Below are 23,590 nucleotides of genomic sequence, written 5' to 3' on the forward strand. Positions count from 1 at the left end.
AGAAGCACCACGTATGACACATGAAGGCGCATGTGTTGGATCACGAGCTGTTCCTTATTTTAATCTGGATTCATTTTCCCTGAAGTGTTTGGCTCCATCTTGTTTTCCCATTCCTGAACTCTTTGATGGCGTCGTCAGGGGAATGGTCCTCCACTTAGTTACAGACTGAAACATCTCAATATCAAATGGACAGCCATGAAATTTGCTCCCTAACTTTTTCTGATCCCTGTCTTTTCTTACAGTGTCAGTCATGCAGAACTATGTTGAAAACATTACCTTCTCCACATTATCACGGTACTTCCTCACAGAGCCGCTGGCGTGGCCGTAGTCTCTTAAATCCATACTGCAGTGGAAAACTACCTGAAGTGATCATGGTTGCTGCGATCAATCATTTACGTGGATCAAAAGCTTGTGACAGAATCGTTCCTAAACAAATGCTGTTTAAATGATTTGCTAATAGTAATCAAGTAGTTTGCTTAGTGTTCATTTTGGGTCTCTTCGTACACGACAACATAAGTTGTAGCCTCCTATGCAACCGTCATATGCTCAGTCTCTGCTTTAACTTATGGTACAAGGTTTAGGAGCCACAGTGTGTAACGGCCATCCCCGCCTGCTCTCCCAATATAAATTCACATCGGGTGAATATGTTTTCAACATCCCATTATATTCGATGTGTTGACCATTCAGCCTCGGCTTGCAGCAGGAGAGGGCCACGGTACAGTTTGTTATCTTATCTTTAAATAGTGAAGATGTCCGTTTGATTCTATATTCATGTAATAAACATCAATTATATGATGATAATCTGCATGAGAAATAAAGAAAAAAGGGGGGGAAAAATTCAGTCAATCATCCGCCTATAGTGATCAATCTTACACAGACGCTTTGTACATAGTAAATATATGCAGTATGGATTACATACTAATCATCAGTCCTTTCCTTTGGTCCATTTTAGTACATGTGTGTGGATAGAGAACATCCACACAAAACATAATCTCACATGAGACTATAACTAGTCCCAGTCCAACTAGTCCAGTCTGTTTACCTGGATATTAGTAGTTTGCATTTGTTACTGCAGAAATAACGTCTTATAATTTAAAAGCGTTAAAACAGTTCACTCTGATATAAGATGTTGAGCTGAAGCTCTCAGACATACCAAAGTGCTTAGTGCCCGACACAAACTGAGTTAATTCAGGACTGAAGTTGCTACGGAGACGTCTGTGTCGTGGACAGAGGAAACACTCACCACAGTGTCGAGGAGTCTGGAGCAGAGGAGTCGACGTCAGACAGTGAGTGAAGGTGTTATTACTGCTTCGTCAACACAGAAATAACAGAACATGACACACAGTCTGCCTATTACACGTTTCCATTAGAAAAGTGGATGTCACTACTGACTACACAGAGCAACGTTTCCATGACAGAGGGCACATGGTAAAACATCTGCCGCGTCCACAGTCTATTTAACAAACTAGAGGGAACAAATTAAAGTACTACAACACCTGATCCAGGATGGGTTTGGAACATCTCCACCACATTTAATTTGCTCTCTTTTTTTAATTGTTGTTTTTTGTGACAGAAAAAAAACAAAACAAAATAAAGACAACAAAAAAGGTTAATCCTACAAAGAGACATTTTTTCTCAGCTCTTAAAATTTGCTAACTCATAAATTCCAAATAAACCGAGTCCAGTAGTTGTGACACTGGAAGCAATGCATACATGTGTCAGTCTTTCTCTCCTTGACTAATAAAAGGGGACAAGGGCGTCGGGTGTGATGGGTGGGGGTATGATATGCTGGCGGTCATATATAGTGAACGACGAGGAGGGAGGTGGGTGGACAGGCCCGCTCTCCCACGCCTCGACGATGAAGTCTCTTTGCGACAGTCTCACAGTCTCAAAGGAGGCCGGGAGGAAAAGCGAGGGAAGGAAGCAAGGATGTGAAGTAGGACGCTGCCAGTACAGCTCAGCTCTCCTCGCTCCAGCAGCCAGCGGGCTGCCGCCTGGGTTTATTGGTCCTTAACGGGTTTGTTAAATCTTCTTCCTCCAGCAGCTGGAGTAACCTGGCCGGGGAGGAGAAGCTGCGACGTCCTCTCAGCTAAAAACGAGGGCGGGTGATGGGAGCAGCAGACGGCTCGTTTCAGGTTTATAGGACTAAAGTGTTCGAGCATGAACAAAGACAACAGGTGTCTGGGAGACTGTCCCACTGGTCATCTTCCATGGAGAGCAGGGTTTGAGCTTCTATCTCAAGGTCGCATTCTTCATTATTCACACAGCTACTACTGTGAGATTTTGTGTACAACCAGGGGACTGACGGCGTTGTGCAATTCATTGCAATGAGACTAGAAAGACACAGAGTCTGTCGGGAGACCACAGAGACAGTGGGACACAGCCACGAGGAGGCTGTGACCAGTGTGGCCATTCAGAACAGCTAAAAACACTTTTCCCTTTAAATTTCATCTTACAACACATTTGAATCATTCTGAGGCCTTAACCCGACTTCCACCATTTTAGAAAATATGCTCCTTTCGGTGACTAAAAGACACATTAATTAGGTTTCAGTGTGTCTACTACAGAGATATATATAGAGATAGCCGAGCTCTGTCAGACAAATCAGACAAAATATTATTTCCAGGAAGTCATTTTTTTTAAATTGGTTGCAAGAGACGATAAAAAGTGTCACCTGGCTTTTAGTTCACTTTGGACGGTGCTCAAACCTGGCAACCCCACAACATGCATGAGGACAGGACCTTTTGAGAAGCTGCGTGCAGACCCTGCATCCAGCTGCTGCTGCTGAAGAAAAAGACTCCCAACACAACTGCTCCGAAAAGTTTCATTTCAACGTGTTATGTATGAAGATACAAACTACGACAGCTTTGGATTTTTTGGATAGACACAGGGAGAGACCCGGTTTCCAGCTAAGCTAGGATAACCACATCACAGGTGTGGGTGTACAAATACATTTAAAGCAGCACTAATCAATATTTTTACAGTAACTCCCTCACTTTAACTGAGTCTTGTAGCTTCTTTCATCTCATTGTTTTGATTTTCTCCTGCAGACAACAGATGATTTATCTCCTCACTAATCATGGAAGGTGACCAGCGTTCTCCCAAAACCCTGATGTAAATGTGAACCTTAGTGGAATGCATCAACACCACTGCTTTTAAGTACAACCACAGATTGGGGTGATGGGAGGAGCTTTGACCCTCCTCCTCAGGTATGTAGACAGCTTCAGTTCTCTGATATATCTGCCTCTGCCTAAAAACAAACAATCTACACGGAGCAAAGAGGGAAAATGTGTTTTGTGATTTGTGTGAACTGATATTTTAAAATGAACCATTCAGTCTGGCTTGAGTCAGTCTCTTGAGAGAAGTGCGGAGAGGCTTTTGAAGATTGTGTCTGATATGAAAAGCCCAGATGGTCGCTCAGAGATGAGTGTTGATGATAATAATAGTGTCCTAGAAGTGTGGGGAATTTTGGGAACGGACTGATGCTGGTATCTGGCAATAAGTCGGTTCTTAGGGAAAAAGGGGGTTTGGGGAAACACTTTGGGGGAATCATGATGTTAAAAAAAGAAGAGGGGTTGGAGGGATTGGGACGGCGGGAAGGTGAAAACCCAGGGAGGGGGTCGATGATAACTGCTGTGCATCTCAGCTGTGCATGTGTTGCAGTCCCGATGAATCCAAGGAGAAAAGGAAAAGGAGGTTTCATCTGTTAGCAAGACAAGAGTCTGGACGGATATGAGAGCGTTTGACTGTTCATATCGTTCATAAAGTGATGGACTGAACGGAGAAGGATGTGGGTGACGAACAAGGGGAGGAAGTGCCGGAACAGCACTGGTTTTGGTATATTGGTTTTGGCTGCGGATTGGTGGATCAGTCAGGGCTGAAGGGTGGATGGGTGGCGGACTGAGGGGGGCTCCACTGGGAGGGGGAGGGGGGGAGGGGTCTCTTGTCATGCAGGGACTGGGAGGTCGAAGAGGTCTTGGCAAAGTCCTCGTCTTAACTGCCATAATGCATGGTGTTGCTGGGGATGACCATAGGTGAGGCCATGGAGATGGCAGCGCCCCCCATGGTGAACTGGTTGGTGACGGGATAGTAAGTACCGCTGCTGCTGGGGCCCGACTGACCCGTGGTGGCTCCTGGATTTAAGGACACAGCGTTACATTCAATATTCATAGCGCATGAAGTGACTACTTGGTAAATTTCTGTTAAGCTGCACAAACTGACTTCACTGTCCGTTTCCTGTACAGGTGGACATACCCTGGACAATTCCTGTGCTCATGATGGAGCCCATCCTGGAGTGGGTGTGGTTTACAATCCCCGTGTTCACTACGACCAATCAGAGAAGAGAGCAGTTAGCGATATGTACATCACTACAACAGATTTTAGCCTGTTGCTTCCCGTTTGTTGTGTTGCCATGAGAACCCGTCACATCAACTAAGTCACTCAGAGTAGTAGTACAACCTGTAACTGATGCTAGCCAATCAGATAACAGAGAGGGAGTCGTCAGAAAAAGTGTGTTCGCTAGTTGCTGAAATTTTTCTCTTGAAAAATATTTGATACAAATACTGACAAAAATTTCAATCGCAGTTCAAATGGAAGCGCCGACAGTTTCAGTGTAGGGACTAAATAAAGCTCAAGTGTCAGTTCAAGTTCAAGCCCTGGGAGGAGCTGAAATGAAGGCAACCAACTGAGATGAAGTGTGAGCTCAAAGTGGAAAGTCCTGGAATAAATGAATGCCATTCAAGTGAATACATACATACATACATGTATGTATGTAGAGAACCTCCTCTCAGGTGTACAGGTGTAATTGTTTTCTGCAGATTGACTTTCTAAATGCTCTGAGGAAGACTTAATGCTGAAACACGTCAACAGATTTGTCAGCCTTTGGATTGTGAATAAATTTATCTAAAAAAATCCATACATGGGATGATTATTTTTGCTGTTGGTGGTTCCTTTTTCTTGACTTTATCTAGCATGAGCATGTTATTATGTCATCTACATACAAAACATCAAGTTAGAGAGTCAGACTTAAAACTTCATGTTCGGTCCCTAAACAATTTTAAAAAGCTCAAACTTCCACATAACTGCCCCTTTACCATTTAACTTATATTAGCTTGTCACTTAGCATGAGTTCAAATGACATGTAATTAGGCTTGGGTGAGATCCAACATTTAGTATCTTGATAACAGCAGACAGGGCAAACAGTAAAATAAATAATAAATACATTTTAAAAAAACAAAAAAACAAATGATACTGTTGAAAATATCCCATTTGGCAGGAAATATCGCGATATTCAGTATTATCAAATATCGACCAACAAGATGTGACAGCTGTCTCTTTCAGTGGTTATTCTAAAACTCATGATCCTACGGAATATGTTGTTTCAGCCTTGTGATTGGGAAAACAGCTGTCAAAGTCATTCTTCTCCATGTCATACAGCGCTGCAGAGCTCACTAGAGTCGAATATCAGCAGCATTTCTGTGCTGTTTTCGTGTTCGCCTGCTACTTCATGCTGCACTCGCTCTCCTATTTCCTCTCCATGACATTCAGTTCCATGAGACGTAGAGGCTTTAGGAGTGTGGTTCGTACCTAGAGGGATGAGGTTGTTGTGAGACACTGCCGGGCCACTGCCAATGACTGTACTGAGGTCATAAGCTGCAGGCATCCCTGGAGGGGACAGACAGAAAACAGCGCAATAAACATTTACCCGCAAATTTTTGTAAAAACTGTGAAGAAATATGAGGCTGTTTACTGCCTTTTTAAAATACGAATGCCTCACAGCAACATTAGTCTGTAACTCAAGTCAGGCAGTGGAGGCAATATAAACACAACTATAAACAATCTTACAACACAGTTTAGTGTCAGGCTGTGTGGAGTGTCTCTGTGTGTTGGTTTTCATTAAAACTTTATTTCCCTTTGCTGAGTTTATGTTGGATTTTCTGGCTCACATAAAGACATAGCTCTGTATTATGTACATAAATATTAGACATATAAGGAAAAAAAAAAACACACAAACTCATTTGCTCAGAGCCGTTTTGGGCGACACTTCTAGGTGGAAAGAAATCTGACAGGAATTAGATATCACCCATTATGGATCCAGTAATGTCCAGATGTAACCAACACACATTAAGTACAGTTTTTTCTTTTGTTTTGTTTTAATGACACCATGCCACTTCCTAATACTGGAAATGTTTGGTGTGTAAGGTAAACGACAGCCTCACACAGGTGAAGCGGTTCAGTGTAGATGTATAGAAGAATGTCATTACATTCAGTGAAGCCTTTTCCATTTAGACACAAAGAAGACAGTGAATGCAACACTGATCATAGCTGATCACAGCAGCTCAGGGCAGTAACCGTTCAACACCAGTATTCCTATCATGGTTGGTGAAATGTAATGTGCAATTTCAGAAACTTTGGGATATTAATTAAAATGTATACAAGCCCGGAAAGGCTTGACCTTACACATAAATGAACAATTGTTACCCATTATCCTTTGTTTATGTAATTTCCTGTCTCTTAAATTTCTGTTATGTTCAAGAGAATCCCTAACAGCTGGATATGTTTCTTTTACCAGTGTTTGTATGTGTGTTCACCTGATACAGCCATCCCCTGACTCATGCTGTAGGCTGCCCCCGTGTTCCACATATTCTCAGATGGGGAGGTGTAGTGTGAGCCAGGAGGAGGGTTGGGGGAGGTGCCTGTGTACCTGCAAATACAGACATACACATGTTCCACATTAGAGAGACAGACAGCGATCCCCGTTTCAACACTTGAACAGCGCATTCAACATACAAGTGTGTTTACTGGGTTTCAAGAGGCCAACTCACCTGAAAAAGGGGTTCTTCAAGTCCAGGAGATTGCTGGACTTTGATCCTGTCTGGTCCACCTGGGCAACAATACTGATGTCATAGCTTTGTCTGTGGGGGAGGAGATCAACTTTGTGTTATTTGACAAATTAATATAAAATCACATACTATGAAATGCACGCCAGCAAAAGATCCAGTGGGTTGCTGCGGGGCCTTCAGAGAGTAGTTTGTCATTTTGGGAAATACGCTTGTTTGCTGTCTTGCTGAGAGCTACAGATACATCTCTCATGTCTGTATGCTAAATGTGAAGCTACAACCCGCAGCCCGTTAGCTTAGCTTAGCACAAAGACTCCAAACAGGACAGCAGACGGCGTGCTCTTTCCAAAGCGAGCTCAGTCATTTTCATGTCATGTTTTTGTTTAATCTGAACAAAAACCAAAATGTAAAAACAACATTGTGCTGTTACGGGAAGGGAAGTGCCAGGTAAAATAACTTCCTGGAGTCTTGTCGTCAATGTGAGGTTGCCGTGCAACCAGCAAAGACTCCAAGAAGTTACTGTGCCCGGGCCAAAAAATGGTCTGGCAGAGTGAAGCGACATTGAAGGCGTCTACATCAGATTACATAACAAATAAGAGACGACACAGAAGAGAGATGTTAACATTTGAATCCTTGGAATGAAACCAAAACAGCAACTAACTTAAAATATCAACAGCCGGTTATAGATTTTATTTACATTTCAGTTGAGTTGGATGGTGGACTGACTGTGACTTTCTCTGGTGTGGTTACCATGGATATCTTTAAACTTTGAACATCCTTTAAACTTCTCAGTGGCTTTGATAAAGTGTGAAGTGCCGTGATCTGTGCTGCCGCTGTTATGTGTATCCATGAAACAGCTGTAACTGATGAGCATAAATGCTTTGTTCTGCTTCCTCTTTTTGTACAGTTTAATGTACGAAAAGATTCGATTTCTAAGCACCCATCATTTTTGTTTCCTCTTTTCTATTCCTTCTCTTTCTAAAGTAGCCAGTTAAAGGAGCAAAGTGTATTTTAGCTTAAAACATAGCAGCCATCGTCTCTCAGCAACATTCTTCTGCTCGTCTCAAGCTCAGTGACTGTTGCTCTATCTCGTGGCTCGTCCTCTGCTCCTGTCCCTGTCTCTCTGACTGGGCAGACTGGGAGCGAAATCATCATCATCAGTCTAACAATAACTGAAGAAAACAACCTACCAATTACATAATCAGACGGCAAGTTAAACTGGTGGGGAAAAAATTACTTCCTAATCCACGCAGGTTTGGCAGCATGTCAACAATTGCCCTGTTGAGGTTAGATTTCTTCAAGCTAATGTTGTAGGCAGCCACACGCACGCAGCTCGCTCTCATGCACACCCCGAGTACCAGGTACACAGAGAAGATCACTTCATATATCAGTAATTTAAGCTTATACACTATATTTTTGAACCATGACCCTCAGTATTTGTTCAGTATCAACACTTTGATGACTGCCATAATTACATAAGTATCAAATAAATACAGAGAGAAATAATTAAAAAAAACTGTGTATTTTTTGTATTTAAATCAATTAAATAATTTTGCTAGTTAATGTCTCCTCATATCCCTTTGTTGAGGCCCTCCAATAAGGAAACACTGAAGTACACACGGCTTTCATACCTTTTGTTGGCCACCAACAGTGCAGTGCCGGACAGAGTGTCCCCAGCCTTGGTGAAGAGGGGAGACTGCAGCAGACAGCGCACCTGGTACCAGTGGGTGAGCGGCTCTGTGGGTGCCGTGGACAGCCATACTGTCATCCTGCAGGAAGAACGCAAGTCAGGTTGTGGTGTGAGGGCAAGAGAATTTTGTGGGACCAACGGAATGCATTTCTTAAGATTCAACACACTCCACGTGTGATTGGCTGACTTACACTGATCCCATGAATGCCACATCAAACCAGAAAGCGAGGCCGTGGACCAGGCCAGAGTGCATCATGTGGAACTTAAAGGGAATCTCTATCCTGCCGTTCAAAAGAAAAGGTAGGAAAGAGGCATGTTAATAACACATGATGTACACATTTAATATATTTACTCACACACACAAACACACACACCTGTAAAGATCCTCTTCTTTGGCCTCCAGGAAGTTGACTGTGTATTTGACCGACTTGGCCATCAGAATACGGATATCAAACGTGTCCTGTGGAGAGATATTTCTGCTCATCACACAAGACTGAAGCACAACAACAAAACTCACAGACCTCATTAACATACTTGAAAAAGTATCATGAAGCAAATAAATAAGAGAGGCAGCACTGAGGTTTACACGAGGCCAGACCAAACTGCATTTCTGGGCCACAACCAGAACTCAGTCTTTACGTGAGAACCAAAAACCACTCTGATTTTTTCAGATTGGACATTTGCCGTCTACAGACATTTAACTCCAGTGGGTATGTGCGGTGGAAAACGTACCACGATCGGCTGGCGGAAGTACTCGTCCACAGCTGCCCCCCGCAGGGAAGAGAGGTCTACACCGTGGAAGGAGGGCTGGTACCTGAGAGCCAGAAGATCAGAGATACATTTTGAATCACTCACTTCAACAGCTATAAGAATGTTGAAAATTATAACTAAAATCATATATTTGGCTGAATCTCAGAATAATGTTTCTGAATGCAGACACAAAACATTGTGAACCAGTTGAAATTAATTCTTACTAAATCTTTGCCCCAGGGAGGAGCTGTGATGCACTGTGTGAAATTTCCTTCAAACAATGCCCTCTTGTGTTAAAAAAAATGAACAAACACCCTATAATGAATGTTACTGACTGAAACAGAAACCAAACCAGCTTAATTTTTGCTGATGATGGTACATATAAATCATAGAAACCAAGTTATTTATACATAAAAACAGGAAGTTGTTTTACTTGACCAATTCCCTTTTGAAACCTACATGACTATGAGGGATGTGTCAGTATTAAACTTCCATGCAACGATATTAATATATCACTGTATGACGATGATGAAATACTACAGCTAAAGTTGAAACACAGTAAAACCCTTCAGATTTATCAGACAACCAAACACCAGGCAACTGGGACTGAAGCCACCAGACTTGCTCAGCTGACCGGTGGATCAATAGGAACAGTGACCTCAGTGAGATCTGCATTTAGATCTATGGGAAACACATCAGAAGCTCCAGCCGTCCCGAGCCAGTGTGAAGAGTGGTTTCTCCGGCATCCACCCCCACAAGGCTGTCGGACCGGCTCTGTTCTCAAAGAGTGCACAGAACAGGAAGATGTTTTCTTCAACACCTCACTCAGTCAAGCAGAGCTGCCCTCCTGCCTCAAGACCGTCACAGAGAGAGATCCATCCTGCACAAAAGACTTCCACCGCATGGCTGAAAACAAGGACTGTTATACCAGGACTCTCTGCAGCTCTGCTCTCAACACCATCAGACCATAAGAACTGGTACAGGGAATATAACGCCTCCCTCGATGTCAACAAGGCCAACCAGATGGTTATTGGCCTTTGGAGAGCCCCCCCACACACAAACACAGCACCATGGTGCACCTGCCACATGACCGGACAGCAGTCATCATTATGGTCAGGTCGCCATGGGAATTTTCAAGAAGGCTCAACAGTAACTCCACCTTCTCCGCAGCCTGAAGAAGACAAATCTCTCCACCCTGGTACTCGCCATCTTCTACAGGGGCCCCATCAACAGCATCTTCCCTCATCATTACTGCCTGTTTTGGGAAGTTTCTAAACAGAAACTACACAGGACAGGGAGGACAGCTGGGAAGACCCTCTCTCACCTCCCTGCTGGACAGCTATCATCTGCGCTACACCTGCAGAGCCTACAGCCCCCTCCCACCCCCTTCACGCACTTAACCCATCACCCTCATTCTTTGAACACGTCACTTAAGGACAAATCTGTTCATATAAGAGGCATCGTGGCTCCATTTCAGTCGGAGTCGATCCATCTGTTGCCTTTTTAATAACGTGTATCCAAATTTTTTTTTGGTTTTAAAACACAGTGAAGGACCAGGCCCCGAAAACCTCACAAGGTTTTAAAAGGTTCAGGTTAAGGCCTCTTTCCCTCCTCACCAGAAGTTGGCCTTGGTGAACTGCTCCATGTAGAGCTGCTCGTCTGTGAAGGGGGCCAGGTGCACGTCACCGATAGTGGGGAACATTTTACCTGAAAACACACACACACACACACACACACACACACACACACACACACACAGGAGGCGAGTCAAAAAAAGTAGCAACTTACAACACAGAATGAGAGTGACTGTGTTTTCTCATTCCTCTGTGCTTCAATCCTTCTCACCATTGGGTTTGAGGAACTTCTTGGCATGCAGGTAGCTCTCCAGCATGCGCTCATTGAACAACATGTAGCCCATTGGCTCTGAGATGATGATGTCAACCTGCTCCGGCAGCGTCACCTCCTCCACCTTCCCCGGGATGACGACCACACGCTCCCCTAAACGGTTACTGTTCACCAGCACCTGTAAGGCAGAGGAGCGCTCACTGAGGCTGTAACGACTTACATCCACTGTCATTGCTATAACAGTCATTTTTTTTGTGCTTGTACTTTTTGAAGTATTTTTAAAAAGTGTTTCTCAACTCAAGTGTTTTGCTTCGCTACAGTAACGACAAGTCAAAGTCGTTACACAATAAAAAAACAAACAAAAACACACACATGATGACTTTTGATTAACTGTGTGAGAACAAATAAGAGAGTCAAATCATCAGCTGCAGCTGAGAGGAAGCCGCTGATTTGATGCACCACCCTGCAGCCACAGTAAGTGACTCAAATCAAACACCCCCCTCCGGTCCCACAAGAAACCACGGAAAAACAAATAATAAAAAATATATATATAACTTATTTATTTTCACTCATTTAGTGTGACAGTTCCTGTCCTAAACAGTCACATTACTCTCCTCTCCTTTCAGTTTTCACCGTGAAACACACACACACACACACACACACACACACAAACACACACACACACACACGGAGCAGCACAGAGGAGAGCCAGGTCAACAGCTCGTTATGTGAAACTCAATAAAAATCTTTCCAATAAGTTTTATAAATGCCCAATGTGTATATACCTGGCAGCCAAAAGACTTTCTTTAATTTAATAGTTTCATCATGTGTCATTATTATCACCATATAACATCCGCTTCCCCCTTTTAAAAATGTGAGGCCTCAATTATACTCCCTTGCAGACATGGACAGCTGCTGACACCATGGATGTATATTTGTTCTTATTAAACTTTTTTCTATTCCTCTCAGAGTCTGCTTGGAGGAGCACATGCGCAGCTGGTGCCCCTGTAGCACAGAGGACTCGGGTAAGTCCATGCAGACACAACAAATTGGTGGGAACCCAGACGTTGGCGCGGAGCCTTGCGAACATCCTCTGATGATGTTATTTACATCATGCAGACCCTGACTTACTGACGCTGAGGACATTTCTACACAAGTACTTTTATTTCCTGAGTAAAATTTCTTTTAACAACAGTACTTTTACTTGAGAATAGTTTTCCAGTACTATGATTTTAATGATGGTTTTAATTTTGAGCTTGTGGCCACAACAGAGTAACACATCAAACATATCAGGTCACTGATATTAACAATAATTTGTGTGTGTGTATGTGTGTGTGTGTGTACCTCGGCGTGCTGTGCCATGGTGCTGGCCTCCACAGCGTAGACCTTCCTGGCTCCAGCTTGAGCTGCAAAGAAAGAGAGGATCCCCGAGCCACAACCAACATCCAGCACAACCTGGAGGACAGAGAACAGGAAACACGACGTCACCGTCAGCAACAATTACAGCTACATGTCCACCCACATCCTGAGCAAAAGTGATGATTACAGATTTCCATTAGACAGAAGTAAACAAATACATTTCCTCTATTAATAAATAATGAAATCCAGCAAAAAAAAAAAACTGGGTGTTCAACAACAAGTTTAGCACCTGTTAATATTGGGATATATAAATAACCTCCAATAATAATTCAATGTTCTTTTCTCATTCCAAAGAAAATAACAGCTGTAATACAAGAGAGCTTTTAAAATATATATGCAAATATAATATGCATTTTAAAATGAAGTGCTTCTAGAAAAATGAAATAAAAGCGTAGTTTGAGTTTCACTTTTTTGTTCACCCCACTTCACATCAACAGTCTCGACCATTTTCATTACAAACAATCGAAACACTCACTGACTCACTCACTAATGATTGGCTGAGTAGTGTCACGTAAGGGCTGGATAAGCTGCACCGGTTCAAATAGAAACAGTCCGTCTCAATCATTTCAATACTCTCGTCTGAATAATCTATAGGGCATAGGTCCAGGTCCGGATAGGCTGGGCGTCTGGACCTGGATGGCGGCGCCCCTGTCAGTGACCACAGCATGAATGGATAGGTACCACAGTGGAAATGGTTTGGCCAAATCTCTCCCAGTGGACACATTTTCACCATTGCATGATATATACCATCATATCACCCAACCCCATTCTGTGGGTTACAAATAATAAAGTCCAATAAAAACTTCTGTATGATTCATTACATCTTACGACTCTTTAATCACAGCAGCCCTTTTGCCCTTTGGTCATTTGGGAGAGCTACAAACACTTTTGTCGACACTTAGTGTGAACTACTTATTTTAAAGCACGCCCCAGCCTTTATTAAACGGCGCACATATCCAGTAGTATAAGGTTACCTTGTCCTTGAAGTCGCTGTGGTTTTGGAGAATAGCCCGTTGGTAAGTCCCTGTCCGAACGTAGTCCTGCATCATGTTCTGTTGCTGGGAGAGGTAGCCATAAAACTGCAGAGAGACAAGAAAAATATTAAAATAATGATGCAATTTGTCTTTATTCATGAAGTCAATGCTGAACAAGCCAACAGTCAGGACATTAACAAATAGAAGTCAACCTGTTTTGCAGTAAAGAATGAAGTTAAGGTCTTCAAATTTGCCGTTAATAATAATTCTCAATAAAAGGAAAAACACATCTTGGGAGATATTCTCCAACTAGGAACTGGAGCTAAACTGGCAAATAAAACAGCAGCTGAGGAAAAACAGGAAGTCCTCTGTAGACCAGATTGTCTCATTTCGGTTTGGCCTTTGTGGTCTATGCGGGCCTCGGAGGCCATGCCTTCCTCCGTCCGCTGAAAGATGTGGCCACTGAAATGCGTCACAGCAAGTATTTTCTTAGCAGTGGTGTTCAAGCTTATGGACCACAACAGTTAGCATGTCAACTAACCAACATTTCCATGTACAGCTAAGTTTTTTTATTGACCTGTGTGCTACAACTGAATAGCTTATTAGCTATGTGGGCTGTAAAATGATGAGGTACTTTTCCTCTGTTGGGAGCTTGTGCAGCAGGTCACGGTGCAGGACAAGATGTGTCCATGCTTTTGGAGAAGCAGGAGACATCAGCAAGAAAGCTACTGCGTGTTGTGTTCAAGGTCTTTTTGTGCTGTGTGGCAGGCTGCTGTCTGACAGCAGTACTACAAACAGCCAGTGATAAAACAGTTAAGTTACTGCTTTATGCAAATACAGTTGAAAATTAAAATGACCAAACAAGGAAGTTCTGTCTTCTCAGTCAGAGGAAGACCACATGTCTACACAGGCACAGGCAGGTCTCACCTGGAAGTACTGTACAGCAGAGGACTCCTCTGTTCTGTCACTGAAGACTGAGCGCTCACCAAGATGCCCACGACAGTTCTTCAGGAGATTATAAAAGGACTGAAAGTCTGAAGCACAACACACACATGAAACATTACAGGTCACACTGTGGATACATTACACTGAAGACAATAATCTATACACGCAGTGGAGTGAGAATAGCACAGTTTTGTGTTTTCATTGTTTTGGGCCACTCACTCACATTGGATTTGAAATGAAACAATGAATGTGAAGTTGACATATTCATATTCATATATTGAAAATGAGCATATTGGCTCAACAGTGTATTGTCACAGATCTACCCATACAATATCAAATTGAACCGCCCTCATTTTGGTGGCCATCAGTACATGTAAATATGTTTATAACATGTTTAGAATTGTCATTAGCTCCAACAGATTATTTGTAAAAAAAAAATTAATAAATAAATAAAAAAAGTTATTACTAAATACAGCAACACATTTTAGCTCTTTTGGAGGTTTTGGATCATTTTGGCACAAAAGAATTCTTGACTACTGTGCTTACTAATCACTCAGTAGAACCTTAGTATTTTTAACACATCAACATGTAGTTTGGTGCAATTACAGACATTAAGTGTGGGAACCAGGAAATGTAAAATGTAAGAAGTTTTATAATTTATAGTTTCGTAGAGTCAATGTGTGATTTTAATTAATAGCTTTTTTTTGTTGTCCTATATTTTCACTGAGATGCATCAAGTAATTTTTTCTTATACATTTAATGGTGTCAGTGTCTTCTTCCATTTAAGGCTTTAGCCATGGCTCTGTGATGTTTACATGACAAGTTATTACTTTAATTAAATTGAGTTGTGTAGAAATGGGCCACAAACAGCTGCTGCACAAAGTGGTTAATCCTGCACATGCTGGCTACATACATCATACCAAGACAGACACTAAAGCTAACAGCTAAAATCCTCTCCGGTTTGAGATCCATGTTGAACTCCTTCACCACGCCAAAGAGCTAGTTGAGTCTTAGCGCTGTAAGTTGGAAAAATGGGAAAAAATGACTTATTTCATTCTAAAATAACTAGCTAGTACAGCTTAGTACAAACAAGACAGATGTTAGATTTATACTTTGTGCTTTGTACTTTTGGTTGGGATTTTCAAAACCTATTTCTTACTTTTGACATGACAAGAGAAAGTCTGTTAGGATGAGGACTAAGCAATGTGTTTGCCAAGCCTAACATTATGTGAAGTAACGCTGTTGGAGCAGAAACTTCCCCACACCCATTGCTGAGCGTGACAGAGCTGTTAAAGTTAACGTTATCCTAAGACCCCGGTGAGATCCAGGAGCAGCAGGGGAACGCAGCACTGCTGATGTGCTGCTGATGGACAAGGCTTATCCTACAAGTAACCTGTAACCTGACAAACTAGTGTTCAGTAGTTAATGACGCGACAGTTACCACTGTAGTAATAAGCTACTTAGCCAGACACGCTTCAGATTACAGCTCATGTTGGAGCAGGTAAACACAATGTTTAATCCATTCCTGACTGTTTTTGCTCCTGTGTTTTTGGTTGTGGAAAGACTCCTGGAGACTCGTGGAGAAATCTCAAGCCGACAGGCCGGCCTGGCTAGTGACAATTACTAAGCAATGATTGGAAAATTATTATTCAGGTGAATCATTGGAAAAAGGGCGTATGTCAGGGTGAGACTCATTAAACCTGCTCCACACTACGTGGAAGGTGTGCCAAGTGTGTGGGAAACACATGCTCACTGCTTACACAGACTTTTCAACACTGGCCCACTCTGAGGTTATAAGCAAAACCAATATGGTGCTGGAGCAGCGTATTTACAAGTGTGCACTAAAGAGGAACACATGTCTGTAGTTACCTACATTCTTCACTAATGGACGGATTATTATTCTTTCAGTTTTCAAATGCATGTTCACTTACACAGGAAATAGTTGCATATTTAAAATATTTTCTGCAGACATTAGAGGTGTGGAACCAATTCTGGCTCATGCATTTTGTTGTGTGTGTTACTCATGAACCGTGCGTGACAGTGTTATTGTATTGGGGCATTTCCTGTGTACCTGCAGGTGAGGAGAACTGCAGCAGGACGCTGTTGCAGCCCAGTGTGATGATGAACGACTGCTTCCCCACGCGGCTGCACTCCGTCTCCCTGGAAACCGAACACTTGAACACACTCGCCTCCTCTCCTGGAACGAAATGGAGTGGATGGAGAGAGTTAGGACAGCATGAGACATACTTGCATTTCCAAAACAACTGTGTGATGCATATGGCTGTAACTTTACTTTTTTTTGGGGGGGGGGTGGGGGGGGAGAGAACTGATTTAAAAATTCTCTTTTTCGGTTTTAATGTGTCTTAATTTTTTCTGCATTTTGCACAACAGGCAAGGAGACCGTTTTCTTGCTGCTGATCACACATTTAACATTTAACACAGCCAGCTCCTGTGTGGGAGAGCTGAACACAATGCTGCCTCAGCCTCTTTATCTCCTTCCACTGCTCACACATATTGACTCACACTTAGTGAAATTCTGTCTTTTTTAAAAGCTTGAAAAAATGGCAAATGAACAGGAATCCATATGCAATTACCAGACTCTCATTTTCATCATATTCTACATAGGTCTAGGTGAGATTATCCCACACCTACTGATGATACCAGTGTCGTCCCCGCTACAGGATTTACATTTATATTTGCATACATTTACATTACAAGGCTAAATGCATTTAGCATAGAAGGATACAGCTGGTGTTCCTCTATAATTTTGTTAGTGTCGATAAATCCCATGAAAAGTGCAAAACCAGTAATGCCAGTCAGGTTCAGTCATTTCCTCAAACAGCTGTACACTGTGGTTTTTAGCATGTTTCTCAAAGAGGAGGAAATAGAAGTGTTTCTCCCATATGTATGTGCTACTGCTGAATTATCACACACATGTCATTATTCATGACAAAATGTTACCACCACAACTTCTGCTTACTACGATGTGCACAGCTGACCAGGGTTAGTATGAAATCAAGGAGACCCTACCACATACCCACAAACAAATACAGGCACAGTGATGCAGTTCAACAGAGGCCGTCACCAGTGAGCTGCAGCATCTGGTTCGTTCACTCAGGTGACTCCACATACACAGCTCTCTGAACAGAAGGCTTTTCTCAGCTAACTGCTTCAGCAAAGAGTAGAACTACAACATAAGTACCAGAATTGAGTTAAAGAAAGGGTGGAGTTTGATAGATCAAACATAGCGTGAGCGAGCCCAGCCCGGCGCGTGCACGCACTTACACGCACACACACGGAGGACGGTCAAAAACTGTTTCTTTTTTGCCAGTGTGTGTGTGTGTGTGTTTGTGAGAGACGAGCTGAGTTGAGCTGCTCTACAATGAAGCAACGCTGTAAAACACTGTTTCAATTATCTTTTATGTTGTTATGAAAAGTGTTAAAATATTTCTACACTCAAGTTAGACAAGAGGCATGTGAGGGGTAAAGTAAGGGGGGATCATTGGCGATAAACAGTGAAACCAAAGGGATACGTTGGAAAGAAAAAATCCGTACCGTCACCCAGAATCTTAAAGGAAAGTTCCCAACATCTTGTGGAACCAATGCCACAAAGAGCTGAGGCTGTTTTGGGAGCAAAGGGAGGAACTACCCAGTATTAGTGTGGTGTTCCTAATAAAGTGCTCAGTGAATATTTTAGTTTTAGTTGTTTTACTTAATATGACATGAATGAAACTTGAACTGGGAGATTCTGACCTCTGGAAATTGATGAGACGTGATCAGCTGAAAGTTTTTCCAGAGAAGACTCCTCACTCACAAAAATTAGCAAACTAATCTTTTCAACTGGCACTTTCACGAGTTTGATACCCATGGGGTCTGTGTGCTGCATCCGGGAAAGTAACCATATACAAGGACTCTGATGTGCAACATGGCACAAGGTTTTGTCTGCTCTGTTTTTATAGACAGTGCATTCATAAAGTCTTCACACCTCTTCACTTTTTGTTATGTTGCAGCCTCATGCTAAAATCCTTTCAATTCATTTTTCCCTCATCAATCTTCACTCAAAACCTCACAATCACAGATCTTTAGGATCTTTTGCAAATTTATCAAAAACACTTGCTATGACTCTTTACATTTAGTTCAGGTGCCTCCCATTTCTCTTGATCATCTTTGAGATGGTTGTACAGCTTGATTGGAGTCCATCCGTGGTAGATTCAGTTGATTGGACTTAATTTGGAAAGGAACACACCCTGTCTCACAGCTGACAATGTATATCAGAGCAAAAAGCAAGCAATGAGGAGGGAGAAGGAAGGAGACAGGGTTGCTGAGCGCCAGAGATCCTGTGTGGACAAGAGAGTACGTCCCAGAAGGACCACCATACCTGCACCTAAAGGACTCAGACTGTGAGAAACAAGATCCTCTGGTCCGATGAAACCAATGTTGAACTGTTTGACCTCAATTCTAAGTGTTATGTCTGGGGGTGAAGGGGAAACTGAACAAAGATATTACTTAGTGAAATCCTGATTGCTCAGGGCATCTGACCGGACCCAAAGTTCACCTTCCAACAGGACAATGACCCTAAGCACAGTCAACACAGGAGTGGCTTAGGGACAACTCTGTGAATGTCCTCGAGTGGTGCAGCCAGAGCACTGAAAATGTCTGTCCATGGACGGTCCCCCATCCAACCTGACAGAGCTGGAGAGGATCTGCAGAGTAGAACGGCAGGAAAACCCCAAATCCTAGTGTCCAGAACCAAAGTTTGCCACGTCTTACCCAAGAACACTTGAGTCTGTAATTGCTGCCAAAGGTGCTTCAACCAAGTCCTGAGTAAAGGGTCTGAAAACTTATGTCAATGTGAGATTTCCGTTTTTTATTTTTTTTAATAAATTTGTTTTCACTTTGTCATTAAATGAAAGAAGTGAAGGGGTGTGAATACTTTCTGGATGCACTGTATTACCACATTGGCTGTGGCTAATACCAGCTATCATATAAAACCTGCAGCCCTGAACACGTCAAGCACATGCGAATTGCATTTGTAAAATATGATTCCTCACATTGAAATTTGATACAGCAACTCATAACTCTATAAAATGAAACGATATGACAATTTACTAGATTTACTTCTTGCTGCATTTAAAAAATGTCTATTTTTGTACCCGCTGCAAAACTGCAGTCTGTAAGGAATAGCAAGATAGAGGGAGGGTTAGGGTGAGGGAGCTTCCGGACACGCCAGGTTCGTTCACATACCAGAGTCAGACAGTAGACTCAGTGCCTGTAAGCCTGTGGATACTATTCCTGCCTGCCTGCCTTCAGACTTTACCAAGACTATTTGCTGCAGTTTGGTCAATAGGAATCTTTAAGTGCAGTTGATTTAAATACTTTTATTGTCACCAGGTTTCTTATTTTGGTTGCTTTCATGAAACAACATGCATACAAGTTGATACATATTTGTTATTGTAAAAAATGATACACACATAGCATCACTTCTTTATTTCAGAAGTCAGCTTCATCTGGACTACAGGTGAAACCTTTGAGAGGAAAATGAATCGTGTTTTGTTGTGTTACTTTCACTGGATAATTGCATATCATGTTGTGGCCTGAAGCCTGAGGTGTGCAACACCCAATACTCAATAACAATACATTTAGGATGTGCAGGCCTATTATAAACCAAGAAAAAATAACACTTGTACAAAGTCCGGGCACGGCTCCCCACTCTCACACTCTAAGTTAAGTCATCGAATTAATATTAGTTAGTGACAGCTGATATGAGCTGCTGTTTGCCATTTTAACCAGCAACAGCAACAATCAGTGCCACCTAAAAGTGGGAAGCCGCTAACTGAATGTTTTGCACAATGAGCTTCATTAATAACAGCCATTTGCACTCATGCACCCAAATAATTTGTCTCAGCATTCACACATTATAAAAGCTTGCACTGTGGAGCTCTGAGCTCCTTCTTTTCTAACTCTACGCCCCCAGATTTTATTTGATTTTTTTACTTTCCAAACTTTTACTCTTCAGACCCGACCGCTGCCATCTCCTGTGACATCTTTGAGGCAGTTTGTCAGTCTTCACACTGCTCCCTCTGGGGATGTGAGAGGCTTTACACGAGGTTTTTCACTCCTGCAGTAGTACTCCACAACACGTGGAAATAAGACTGATGTGTAAAAATCAGAGGAGTTCCCCTGTAATGCAAATAAGTTGTGTGATATATTCAGAGGCTTTCTAGATTTTCATGCCAACAGAATTTCCAATAGCATACCAATAGAGAATTAAAGACAACCTTTACACAACTCTTTGATGTGATTTCAAGTTTTTTTTTTTTTTTTTTAAGTTTTCTAAAGCATTCCCTGTCAAGACATTATGCTGTATTTGTGTGCCCATTTTATAAATTCTTTTTTCTGCTTTATTTCAATTTTCCCAAGGCCTAAAAAAAAATCCCACAAAGAGAACTTAAAACTTTCTTTTAATTTGTGCAGCAAGAGATGTGTGTGGGGGTGTCTACACTAAAACCTGATGCAGAACTGCTACAATAAAGCCCTTTTTTATGTGCGCTTTTGTTTAACTTGAGCATCACGGCAGAGGAGGCCAGCGGCGCGACTGTTTCTTTTCAGCGGGACATCCCACCGAGTAACAAAAGCTGCGAAGGGAGCGCAGCGGCTCTGATCCTGCGTCCACACGGGAGGGAAGAAGGCGCGGGGAAGCGTCTATTGTTCCGATGAGAACAAAGATGAATGCATAAGTAATGAGGGCCCGGTCTCGCTACGCCACCCAAAACGCATACACCGTTTTCCCCTCCAAAAAAGTAAAAGCGTGAAAAGTTTATGCGTTTACCGCTCTAAGACGCAACGTGCTACCGGCTAAATACAGTGTTATAGCAGCGGCAGCCGCCTGGACCACAGCGCACAGCGGCGAGCCGGGACGGATGCCATCTGCTCTCGGCTCCAAAACAATCCACATAAGCTAATTCACAAGCTAAACAGCTAAATAACATCACAATGGTCTCTTGGAGGCAAACGGAATCGGATCACTCAACAAAAACCACATTTATGAGCCAAAATAAACGTTAGTGAACCCTCAAGGGCAAAAGATGTTAGATGTGAGCGGGTCTCATGCACGTTAGCGCATCACTGCTGAAGCCAGGCTAGTGGCATTGTTTAACTAGCATTAAACTACATATTACTTAGCTGCCCTGCTCACTGATGTGACTAACTAAGCTCCACTGAATGTGTTGCGCTACACTTCTATCGAGGTCTCCAAGGCGGAGAACATGTGTGGGAGCTGGGAGCCTGAAGTTAACAAGCCCCAAAACCCCAACGGACAACGGGAAATTTTGAGTTTTATGGGCTCCCTCGTGACGAGCAGGGGGAGGCGACGTGGTCTCTCAAGATGGGTTAGCTTCTTGGTGGCTAGCGCTACGTATGGCCAGATTAGCCGTATAAGCATTAGCACTGCATAGCTTTAGCACTGGCAGTTAAGCCAGGCCGACCAACCCGATGAGCAGCTACAGAAAAGGTCAACTCACCATTGGAGAGATTGATGAGGGCAGCATCTTGTGAGGTTTTGACTTCTAACCGCAGGGGTTGCTGCTCTGAGTGTCGCTGTATGTCTCCATTCGCGTCTCCAATGGAGAGGAGCCGCACGCCGGGGAACACCGAGACCGCCATCTTCGATCTGGAAGTCGAGACAGGTCGGTGACGCTCACATCCAACCAAGCACTGCTCTCTGCTGGAGGCAGACTGGGCATCAACATGATTAGCCGCCCCAACAGCGCCACCTGGAGGCTTATAGCGGGTATTGTGTAAACACAGGCAGCGTACGTCATGACTTCACACCACAGACTGCTTCACACAACCCCAGAGCTCTCAAAGATTTTCATTTAACAAACAGTTTCTTTCCTCTTTTTTCAATGTTTAATTTTTTGGATTAGATGAAATAAAATATATATCTTTTTGTTTCTTTTTTTTTTCTTTTTTTTTTTTTCTTTTTACAAATTTCAGATATTTCCCCCATTACATTTTGATTAATTCCTGTTTTTTTCCAATGTTGTGAGCGTCACAAATGAAATTCACCTTCATTTTATTTGGATGAAACCAAAACTATGTGTATATGATACAGCAATATTAGTCATTCAAAAACAAGTTACTTATTGAATTTGAGAATTTATAGAATAGTATTTGGTTTGTCCACCTTCTGCTTTGATGACAGCATGCACTCAAGCTGCATCGACTCCACAAGTTTGTGTAAAACCTGATGACCTGTGTTATCTCTGCATGATCTGACAATGTCCCTACTTGTGATGTCTCAGACTGCTTGGCTTTCTCAGTCTTCTAGTGCCCCCATTAATGTTCAATGGGGTTGAGGTCAGGTGACTGCGGAGGAAAGTCCATGACAGTCAGGACTCGTCGGTCATGGTCTTCTTTAGTGTTCGTGTACTTTTTGTAAAGCTTTGAGATGTGTTTGGGGTCATTGTTCTGCTCCTGTATGAATCCTTCTCTACCCCAACCCAGAGGGTGGATCATGTCTGAAGAATGGAGTGGTACTTCTATTTGGTCAGGGTGGAGTCAGTTCAGTGCGGGTGTCCAACTCCAGAGCAGGTACAAACACTGCGGTATCGGGCTCTTCCTGTTTGTTTCCTTCAATACACCTTACTATTTCTGCCAAAAATGGAGTCACCAGTAAATAGGACTTTTTCCAGTTGTCTACTGTGAAACGCTGGTATTTCTCAGTCCACCTAAAGCATTTGGCCTTGAAGTGGTTTAGAAACTGCTACCCGTCCTCTCAGACCACTACAGGACAGCCTTCTTTTGACTGTACTTTGCTGACTTGGGTCTTGCGCTCTTTATTTAGCAAATTCTGTGTCTGTGATTAAGTTCCTTTTCTATCTCTCTTGATGTATTGATCTTCTGATTGTGTGTTTACACTGGGACGCCCATTACCACGTCCTCCACCTCCAATTCTGCCTCTCCCTAACCCTTTCCCAATCCTGGCTCCAGCTTCTCTCCCTCTCTCTCTCTCTGGGTACGTACGTATGTGTGTTGTGATTGTCTGCAGGTGAGCCGGAGTCAGAGCAGAGCTGCACCCAGCTCTATAATCAAACCTCTGAATACTCAGCTCTGCCACTTCCATCCTG

General features: G+C 42.8%; 1 protein-coding gene across 2 annotated transcripts; it reads right to left on the reverse strand.

Moving 5' to 3' along the window:
- Positions 1 to 1,507: 1,507 nt before the first annotated feature.
- On the reverse strand, positions 1,508 to 22,159 carry carm1 (coactivator-associated arginine methyltransferase 1). Of its 2 annotated transcripts, none has more exons than XM_023426150.2 (16): positions 21,983 to 22,159; positions 16,534 to 16,659; positions 14,445 to 14,551; positions 13,518 to 13,622; positions 12,469 to 12,579; positions 11,125 to 11,302; positions 10,896 to 10,986; positions 9,262 to 9,343; positions 8,904 to 8,989; positions 8,721 to 8,810; positions 8,471 to 8,608; positions 6,825 to 6,914; positions 6,591 to 6,703; positions 5,587 to 5,664; positions 4,255 to 4,323; positions 1,508 to 4,133 (listed from the first exon to the last, which is right to left on the reverse strand). In XM_023426150.2, exons 1-16 carry the CDS (start codon positions 22,122 to 22,124, stop codon positions 3,994 to 3,996), a joined length of 1,746 nt encoding a protein of 581 aa, XP_023281918.1. In that variant the 5' UTR covers positions 22,125 to 22,159; the 3' UTR covers positions 1,508 to 3,993. The 2 variants fall into 2 exon arrangements, with proteins under 2 accessions (XP_023281918.1, XP_023281919.1); XM_023426151.2 differs by having other exon boundaries at positions 3,995 to 4,133; positions 4,222 to 4,323.
- Between the last annotated feature and the right edge of the window lie 1,431 nt (positions 22,160 to 23,590).

The sequence above is a fragment of the Seriola lalandi genome, unplaced genomic scaffold, assembly GCF_002814215.2.
Source record: "Seriola lalandi dorsalis isolate HSWRI2012SDOR001 ecotype SW California unplaced genomic scaffold, Sedor1 jcf7180002054816, whole genome shotgun sequence".
NCBI classification, from domain to species: Eukaryota; Metazoa; Chordata; class Actinopteri; order Carangiformes; family Carangidae; genus Seriola; species Seriola lalandi.